Source organism: Chenopodium album, chromosome 14 (genome assembly GCF_948465745.1).
Source record: "Chenopodium album chromosome 14, dcCheAlbu1.1, whole genome shotgun sequence".
In the NCBI taxonomy this organism is placed as follows: domain Eukaryota; kingdom Viridiplantae; phylum Streptophyta; class Magnoliopsida; order Caryophyllales; family Amaranthaceae; genus Chenopodium; species Chenopodium album.
Genome location: NC_137847.1, coordinates 2,014,690 through 2,025,197, shown reverse-complemented (window position 1 = coordinate 2,025,197; position 10,508 = coordinate 2,014,690). Strand labels below are relative to the sequence as shown.

Below are 10,508 nucleotides of genomic sequence, written 5' to 3'. Positions count from 1 at the left end.
GTTTGCGCTATTGGATTTAATTTGCAACATATTAAACTTGGGTCAAGCGTTGATGCGCCAATTACAGCAATTTGCGCTATGGATCCAACTGCAGCAGCATATTTTAATTCTCAATTTTTGTCCAAATGTACCTTGTCCAAGTTTACATACACTGCATTTCTTTCACAGATTTCCTTATGCTTTTACATGAAACATTGTTCTTTTTTATACCAGCAATTCGGTTTTCTTTGTAACCCTGTTACTGCTACCCCGTAATGTCTTAGAATTTTCGTATATGCTTGCTTGTTTAGTAGATCAAAATGTCACAATGGTAATATGGTATTGAGTCTGTATGTAAGTTTGCAAAAATTGCCGAAATACTTATGATCTTGAGACTATCACGGAGTACAACATGAGGATCTAGGAGATCTCTCTCTTTCCGCCCCCCCCCCCCCCCCCCCCCCCGGCCCAAGTGATGGGGGTTCGATTCCTCATCCCCCATTCTTGTGATAGATGGGGGGCCTCTCTCGTATCTTACAGTCTTCTGTTTATTTTTTTAAAAAAAACATGGAGTACAACATTCATGAGATCATAAATGCAACTTCATTATGTTTACGTGAATTGTATTAAGAATACTTTTCAAAAAATAATCATTATGTTTACGTGGAATGAAAATGCACACTTTTCTTTAAAATTGAAAGTGGTGCCATAAACGAACTGCCAACTATATTTGAGTTTTCACTATTTTCATTCACCAAAGAAAATAGGTGTGGGGTGGTTTGCCCATCTCGTGTCACATCTACCCTAAAGTTGACCTCATATCTTGGAGACTTCTACTCTTCTAGTTTCTTCTCTCTCTCTCTCATTTTTTTTTTTTTTTTTTTTTTTTTTTTTTTTTTTTTTTTTTTTTTTTTTTTAATCATGTTTTGTAATTTAGAAATATCTAAAATGATAGCTACACCTTACATTAAAAAAAAAAAAATCCTTTTCAAAAATAAATAAATAAAATATAAATTTTTTTAGTGTGTTTTTTACCATCAATATATGTCTAGTTGATACGGATTACTTAAATTGATATATATGGAGTACTTAAGAATTTAAGATGCGTAAATGAATTTTAAATATCACATGATGACTTCAGGGAAAGTTATCTCAATAAATTAATACTCGGTTAATAGAGAGTAAATTATACTCCGAAAGATAAACTTATTTTACCCTAATTTTCTCATTAGATTTGCCTCAAAAAAAAAAAAAAAAAAAAAATCCTCATTAGATTAATCAACAAATAATTTTAATAATTTATTACTCCGTATACAATTATCATTTGTTTCCTTCTAAGGGATTTACTTGGGAATTGGGACCTGTTCACATTTACTAAACTAAGTTGGAGCTGAACTGAACTGAATAGAGTTGAAATGAATAATTTATGAGAGAAGGAAATTAGGAGCTGAATTGAACTGAACTGAACTGAATAGAGTTGAATGAATATTTTATGAGAGAAGGAAATTAGGAGCTGAATTGAACTGAACTGAACTGGTTGGAACTGAAATTAACTGAGTTGAACTGAACTGCATGAAGTGAAATTAAGCTGAAGTGAACAGGATCTTGGTTAGGGCCTATTCAAAGGCACACGCACACCATAACATGCACACTCTTTCTTCTTTATTTATTTATTCATGGTAAATATTACTCCATATTATAGTAGTCCATATACTAAGCTTGTTTTTTCAATACAACAATACATATGTTTAATCAACAAAATTACAAAATTAAATTGCTCAACAGAAAATTACATTTAGTTAAACTAGCTCCTATAAAAACACAAATACAAACATGGGCCCTAAAAATTTCAGCCTCGGCCCTCGGGAGAACTCGACTACTTGAAACACGCTCCTTTTGCCTTGAACCCTAATACCCTATCGTGTTATATACTCTTTCACGTAATGAAATTGAATAAGAAATGGAGTAGCAAATGCCTTGAACCCTAATACCCTATCGTGTTATATACACTTTTATGTAACGAAATTTAATAAGAAATAGAGTAACAAATAAATCATACATACTCGTAGCTAGTATTCTAATCAGATAATGAAGGAGAATCTTGCACGTAAGGAGCGTTACGTAAGTACACTAGGATTACATTTAAATTTTTGATATTCATATTATTAATCCAGCAGACCACGCAACCTACTAGTTATAAACTTATAATAAATAATATATTTTTAAAAAAAAATTATCAATTAATTTAATGTTGCTCAAGACAAAACGTCATAGTAGTATTAAACTACTAATTTCTACTCTTTTACAAATAATATCAATTTTATTAATATTTGTTTGTAGATCGGAATCCAATTGAACTCACATGTTTTGGATTATTCTACACTATTTGTCTCGTTTGATTGGAAAAGAATTTAGCAAAATAATGGACATGTAGAAAAATCAAAATTTTACTATTGGAAAAATAAGGGGCGAAAAATTAAAATATATAAATAAATAAATAAAAATACAAAAAAAAAATGTGGTATGGAAAATGAAAATTAATTTTTGGGATTAGAGATGACTAACTTATGTAAATTGACTACATCAAGTTTGGCATCAACATGAGAATATAGAGTAACTTGTAATATCAAGCTTTTTACGTAGTTTTTTGGCATTGAATGACGTGTTGTTTAAAAAGGTGTGATTTATTAACTTAATTAAGCAAAGTAGTGTTATCAAGAAATTGCTAAGCTTTTTATAAAGTATTTTGCTACGTGTGCATAAGAATGTTTGCTGCTTTGTACTATTATTGATTAAATCAATTAAATTAGATGTTCAATCGTCTTAGTTACTTTATGATTAGGTTTGGGTATTAGATAGGACATATGATTGAATTATATTTACATTACATAATCAGAGTGCCCAACTAAATATGATACGTTCAAAATTTTATGATTAATTTTTGGAGTGATAGATAGGACATATGATTAAATTACGTTTATATTACATATTTAAAGTGCCAAACTTAATATGATGCTTTCAATTTTTTGTTCAAGAACTAACATCTATATTATGATCTATGAGCCTAATTATTATGAACAACACGACAATATTTCTAGCTATTTTTTTTCATCATTGGCCAAGGATTGCTCCCTTGGATTATTTTCCTTTAATTTGTTTATAACCCTAGAGTAGAAAGTCTCTATTGAGCTTCTATCAAAGACTATTTAACCTCAAAAAAAATTAATAAAGTTATAACGTAAACAATAAGAATTGACAATACATATATTAGGTTTACTTGGGTGATTTTGAATTCAATAAAATGGCTTATTAAGTTTATATCTTAAGTCGAGTTTTGACCAAATCGAGCTCCAGTAATATCCGAGTTGTATCTTATCTATCTAAGCTAATCTTTGCCTCCTTGTTCCTCCCTTTGCCCTAACATTGTATCAACAGGTTTTTTCCCCCTTATCAACAAGTTTATCAAAAGTAAATTACCACAACAACAACAAAAAATCAAACTCCCTGAAATGTTGGCTTTTATTTTTAATTTGATTGTCAATTTTGTGTACTTCATATATACTTTCTATCTTAAAAATAAAAAGTGAAAAATGTTGATGTGAAGCTTGTGAACCCCACTAAAGATGAGCAGTCTATATCAAACTATAATCTCAACCATCTTTGGTTCCCCCAACTTGCAAGTTGCTAGGAAACAATTAACCTCATCCGAATAAAGCAACATACTTTTTGTTGAAAATGTTAGCAATCACAAAATCAAGTGCTTTTAAATACGGAGTAATTTTCTAAGTTTAATTTTTAATAGAGAGTAACTCTAGTAGAGAAGTCTACGTTATATGAGTTGGGTGTATATTTATCCGTTTAAAGCTAAGTATTACTCTAATAATAGGAAGATTTTTTGTGAACATTGTAAAAACATATAAGAAGTACATGATCGAAGATTATATGTGATTGGATGGAATTTGTAAAGAAGCTAGTCATTGAAGCTAAATTTAGCTAGTAAATGTTGTAGCTTGAGCGTATGATGTGGCAATACAAGCTACTATAAAGTTTCATCAATTACAAATACCCTAAAAAAAATATCATATGTATGAAACTAGGGGTAGTTTTATCCTAAGGTCGTAGCTTCAATCGTGAAACATCAAGTATGTAGGAAACAAGAATGAAAAAAAAAGGAGAATATTAAAGTAGTTTTTATATGTAATAAGAAATTAAAAATAATTAAGGACCAATTATAACAACATACATGAAAGTAAAATTAAACTTTAAAATTATTGGCCCCACTTAATCACATTTGATCATCATTAATTAGGGGACCCATTTGATCATTACAAGTTACAACCCATGATTATAGATTTATAGTGAAATTGGAGTTATTGGACTAGCTTTTTCAATGTAAATAGAAATTACTTCATTCGTTTCAAATTAATTTCAAATTTTATCTATTTTAATCTGTCTCAAATAAATTATTAGTTACAGCACTGTTATTTTTAATGATTTTTCTCCCTATCTTTTGTCATTGTTTTAAATGATTTTTCTTCCTATCTTTTGTCATAAGATAAATAATTCTCACTTGTTTTTACACTCTACTTTTTTTTGCTTGAATTTTTTGATAAATAATTTGTATCAATTAAAATAAAATAGAGCATATTTTTAGGACTAATGCATTAAGAATGATGAATGGTGGGTTCTTTCTTTCTCATGTGTTACTTTGTACTAAAGTCTAAAACCTTAAATAGGAAAGATTCTTACCTCTTTAATTTTAAAACAGGGGAAAAAAGGAAGAATAAAAGGCAAACAAATCCCACTTTCTAATTTACTATAGTTCTATAGTGGATAAGTGTTAAAAATCTGTAAAGAATTGAATTAGATTGCAATGAAAACTTGTTTGCATTTTTTATTACTTCGTATTTTTTACTACGTATATTGTATGGATTTCTTCACAAATTATAATGGAGTTGTATATAAAGTAATTGATGCAATTTTCATTGTACACCCAAATGTAATATTACACTCAAACTTGTATAAGACTGTAGGAGAGTGTAAGATTACACTAGAGAGAATTATAAATAATAGAATAATGGGACGATTACAATTTCGATCATCTACATTTCACGATTAAAAACTTGACTCTAACAATTCAACGTATGTTTACTCATATGGTATTAATTCAGGGTCGTCTCTGAATTACTGAACGGATTTGGAGCTGAACTGAACTGAATATTTTATGAGAGAAGGAAATTAAGAACTGAACTGATTGGAGTTGAACTGAAAATAAGCTGAAGAGAACAGGCCCCTAGTGAGAGTGTGGGATGACTAAGTGGTTAGAGCTTCCTCCTGATTTCAGGTGATCTTGGGATCGATTCTTATCACCCGCCCTTATGGGTCTTTAAACACAAAAAAATATGGTATTAATTCAAATATACATGACAAAACTGCGTACTTTTTACGTTTTTTTTATAATTGCAACATACACCTTATCATGGTATTTAAGAAAAGTGGACCTCACGCTATATAATACACTTAAAATAGAATAAGGTGTTGTTAGAAGTATAATAAAGTGGGCCATTAACTTTAAATAAAAGCAATAGTATAATTTTTCCATAGAAACCTTCTATAGTGTGTTGGCGTGTTGCAACTATTATGATATTTTGATTTAGTTGCAACTAAAAAACAAAGTATTAACTAGTGTCATGTAATCACGTATCATTTTCCTTTTGGATGCACAATTAAGATTTTTTTAATTGAAATTGTGTTATTAAGATTGTGCAAAAAGTAATTTTGACAACCAATTTAGGATTATACTTGTAGATTATTACTCATACATTGATACATACTCCTCAAATTTAAAATTTGGAACCACAAGTTGCCAAAGATCTAAATTGCTCATATGCCAACATACCATTTGTAAAATAGGCAAGTCAAACATAATGGGATGGCCCACACTAACAATCAAAAGCATCTTGTTGGATTTGAAGTTATGTGAAATCTCAACTTTTTCACCTTTTTCTTGAAATCTTCATCCATTCTTGGTGCATGTAATTTGTAAGCAAGTAATTACATAAATTAAATATTTTTATCAAAAAAATACATTTAAATATAAATATACTTCATTATAAATTTATACTCTCTCCCATTTGACCTTCTTTTTTTTTTTTTTTTTTTTTTTTTAACTCTCCCAATTTTTTTTTCTTTGTTTTTTTGGGAGTAGAGTTCATTTTCTCTCTCCTCAATTTCAAACAAACAGCAAACTTCCAAAGCTTACATAAATTATTCCACCGAGTAGTTCTTGGGGTTTTGCTCTGATAAACTTACCCACCCAAAAAATTTGGCATCATACCCATTAAAAACAACCTTTAATACTTCATAGTGGTTTAGGTTTAGCCGATTTGGGGCCTCATTTCATCATCTTTTTTATCAGTTTCTAATTCCCAGACATTGTTTTTCTTGTTTAATTGCATCTTTTTTCTGGGTTTCTTCTCACTCCCTGGTTAAATTTCACAAAAAAAAGCCCTTTTTTTTCACCTTGGTTGCTTGCATTTTAAAGAATTTTTTTAAAAAATCAAACTTTTTTTGGGGGGAAATTTATAATTTCTATATAATTGAAGCTATTAAAGTGGAAATTTGATGCTTTTTGTGATGTGGGTTTTTTATTTTGGAAATGGGTTTTATAGATTATGAGCTGATTATACTTAGTTTGTTGCCAATTTTGGTAAAAACTTAGGGGGGATTTTGTTTATATGGGTTTTTTGCCTTGCCATTGAATTTCAAGAAGTGAAGTATTATCAGCTTCAATGACCTAATTGGTGGGTAATTTAAACCTTTTACTTTTGATTTTAATGCTGTTTTTAGTAGATAGATTGCATATTAAATTTTATCTGTTGAACGTTTGATTTTAAAAAGCTATGAACATTGTTATATGCTAATATCATTTTAATATGTAATTTGGTGTAATTGTTTTCTGCAGGGGTTGGAAAAATTTGAACAATTGAGGAGGTTTGGTGATGAATGAGAAATGGATAATAAATTTATTCAACCTCCTTTGGTAAGTTGTTTTGTCCTGCATATTTCAGTCAATTTTATGATTGGTAATGTTTTGGTAAATTTTTTGTTTGTATGAATTTTGTTGTTTAGTTATAAGTTGCAGTGCTTGTTCAAATGCTAAAAAGTTTCAATCTTTCATATTGTAGATCTGCATTATAAATTTGATCCTAATTATTTATTTTAATTAATTTGTTTATTTATTTATTTACTTAATTGGTGAAGGGGTAACTGGGTGGGAAAATGAGAGTTAGCAGTTTAATTGTTCATGTGTGTGAAACTATTCTTTATCGGAAATTAATGTATACTTTACGCGAGGTGGTGAGGAAAGGAGTGTTAGCAATTTACGCGGGGTGTGGTAGGGAAAGGAGAGTTGCAGTTTTGTTGTACATGTGTGTGAGACTAATCAATATCAAACGTTACCGTGTACTTTACGCGGGGTAAGAGGAGAGGGGGGGGGGGGGGGGGGGGGGCTGAACATTCTTAGTTAACTCTTGGCAAGTCAACAAGTCAAAAACTGATCATTATGGAAAGATATTCAAGCTGGGGATTCATACCAAGTCGAGTAGTCAATACTGGATGCCGGTTGAGTGAGGGAAAGGAAATTTTGGAATTAATTGTTGAGTAAGATTGTCAATCATATTGTCAGTCAATAGCAGTACTGATTCGGACATAGCATTTCAGTTTGAATCTCGGTTTAGAAGATTCAACCATAGAGTAATTGAAATGGTCATGCTGTGTTTATCATTCAATGATTAGATAAAGGGAAGTGTTTTTTGGTTGATTTTTTTTTTTTTTTTTTTTTTTTTTTTTTTTTTGAGGGGGTAAACACATCATGGGGGTCTGAATAAGTGATATACAAGCGAGCACTTTATTTTACGCAGTATGCTCAGTTCTTTTGCTAAACTCTCAAGATGCCACAAGAACCAAAATCAGGAAAACTTCTTGCTCAGGTTGGCATGATGGATTACTTAATTACTTTCATCTTGAGTCTCTGATCTTTGACTCGTATATTATATTTGCATTCAGTAAGATGATTAGCATTAAGCAGAACAAGTATTGCTGAAATTTCTCCTTTATATAAATCTGTAGTTGATTATTGTGATGATAAGTAAAGTCTTGAAGTTTATCATGATAGGTAGATCATTTTCTCTTTCTTGCCGGATATTGTGAAGAATTGCTTAAGAAATGCTAGGGAATTTATGTATGTTGAATGGTAAGAATGAACAAGGAAAAATGATCTTAATTTATAACTATCAGAATAATTCTCTTCTTGCAGGTTGATACAACAGCATGCTTGTGTAGAGTTGATGCTGGTTTAAAATCTGTAGCTGGAGCAAAGAAATATGTCCCTGGGACAAGGTTGTGTCTTCAACCTGACATCAAGCCTTCCATTCATCCTACACGGCAGAAGCCTTCACGTGGTGACAGAAGTCGCAGTCAGTCTCCTCTCCTTCCAGGTCTCCCTGATGATCTGGCCATTGCTTGCTTAATTAGGGTTCCAAGAGTAGAGCACCGAAACCTCCGATTAGTCAGCAAAAGATGGTACCGTCTTCTTGCTGGCAACTTCTTTTATTCATTAAGGAAGAGTCTAGGAATTGCAGAAGAATGGGTATATGTCATTAAGAGAGATCGAGATGGTAAAATATCATGGCATGCATTTGACCCTGCCTACCAACTCTGGCAACCCCTTCCACCTGTTCCCAAAGAGTTCTCTGAAGCTTTAGGATTTGGATGCGCAGTTCTTAGTGGCTGTCATTTATACCTCTTTGGAGGCAGGCACCCCCTTAAGGGCTCAATGAGACGTGTTGTATTTTATAGTGCCCGAACAAATAAATGGCATCGGGCTCCAGATATGTTACGCCGTAGACATTTCTTTGGTGCATGTGTCATTAACAACTGTCTGTATGTAGCAGGTGGGGAGAATGAGGGTATACACCGTTCCTTGAGATCAGCTGAAGTTTATGACCCTAACAAGAATAGGTGGTCCATAATCTCTGATATGAGTACAGCAATGGTGCCTTTCATCGGAGTTGTTTATGAAGGAAAGTGGTTCTTAAAAGGGCTTGGGTCACATCGTCAGGTTTTAAGTGAAGTATATCACCCAGAATCTAACAGCTGGTATCCAATTTATGATGGAATGGTTGCAGGTTGGAGGAATCCCAGTGCCTCTTTGAACGGGAAGCTCTATGCCTTGGACTGCAAAGATGGATGTAAACTTAGGGTATATGATGAGGCGAGTGATTCCTGGAGTAAACATATCGATAGTAGAGTTCATCTGGGAAACTCCAAGGGTTTGGAGGCAGCAGCCCTTGTTCCTCTTAATGGAAAGTTAAGTATAGTACGTAATAACATGAGCATTTCTTTGGTAGATGTCTCAAGATCTGAGCATGCAGGAAGTGCAGCAACTACTGATGATCTGTGGGAAACAATCACAGGGAAAGGTCAGTTCAAGACCATGATGTCGAATATTTGGTCAAGTATTGCAGGTAGGAAACGCCTAAAAAGCCATATTGTCCATTGTCAGGTTCTTCAAGCTTGAAACTAGGGTATACAACAAAGAATCAGAAATAGGAATTTTGTGTTGTGTTTATGGCGTCTCTTGATGTAGCAATCTTTAGGCACATGATGTGCCTAAATTTTGCTATATTAGAGCGAGTAATGTACAAGCCTATTAGCGTTGTGTTTTTATATTATGTTGTAGCTCATGCACCAAATATATCTTCTATCTATTGCACATAGCTTATATAGTGAATCATGCTCTTCATGGTTTATGCCTTGTAGAAGATGTTATAATGAAAGTAATTGATAACAACCTTAACATTTTGATGCAAATGAATTGGTGCGTTTACAATTGAATGATCTTGATTAGCATTGAAATTTTGAAATAAGGTGAAATAAACATAGCTTAAATAATCCAATATGAAAATAGTTTAATCAAATGCTGGAGAGATGACTTTCAACTATTATACTTGACTGATTTGTAAGATCACGTCATATCCCGTACAAGGTAACTTTCTAATATTCAATACTGGATGGACCATTATCTTCGAAACAAACTTCCAATTAGTAAATGCAACGATTGAATTGACGTATACAGATGAATAATTACGATAATCACCGTACTGCATCAGGCTAGAAAGGAACAACAGCATCCCAGGATTACAACTATATGAAAGATTTTGTAAACAAAATAGCAGCTGTAGTTTAATTTGTTACTGAAACACCCTCAAATTTCTGCTTGCAGGTAGTCTGTCAGAAGATTCAACCTTGAATGCTTAAAAATATAAGGATGTTTAAACCACATCTTCAACTCGTTAATGCAGACATTTTATGTAAATAGTTAAATACTAGCAGTGGTTAGCCACAAAAATCAATCTAGTAAACTGATTTGCTGCAACATAGTCTAAAGTATAGATTTTCGGGAATCAATTCCAGAAAGATCTCAGTTTCTGGGCACCTTATCGAAAGTGGTGCAAAGATTATAGAAA

General features: G+C 32.1%; 1 protein-coding gene across 2 annotated transcripts; it reads left to right on the top strand.

Annotated features, from left to right (window-relative positions):
* Positions 1-6,206: 6,206 nt before the first annotated feature.
* Positions 6,207-9,789, top strand: LOC145579818 (F-box/kelch-repeat protein At1g55270-like). 2 transcript variants are annotated; one of them, XM_081637079.1, is made up of 3 exons: positions 6,207-6,782; positions 6,944-7,021; positions 8,297-9,789. In XM_081637079.1, the coding sequence occupies exons 2-3, from the start codon at positions 6,992-6,994 to the stop codon at positions 9,557-9,559; spliced, it is 1,293 nt and encodes a 430-aa protein (XP_081493205.1). In that variant the 5' UTR covers positions 6,207-6,782; positions 6,944-6,991; the 3' UTR covers positions 9,560-9,789. The 2 variants fall into 2 exon arrangements, with proteins under 2 accessions (XP_081493205.1, XP_081493204.1); XM_081637078.1 differs by lacking the exons at positions 6,207-6,782; positions 6,944-7,021 and adding an exon at positions 7,826-7,970.
* Positions 9,790-10,508: the final 719 nt, after the last annotated feature.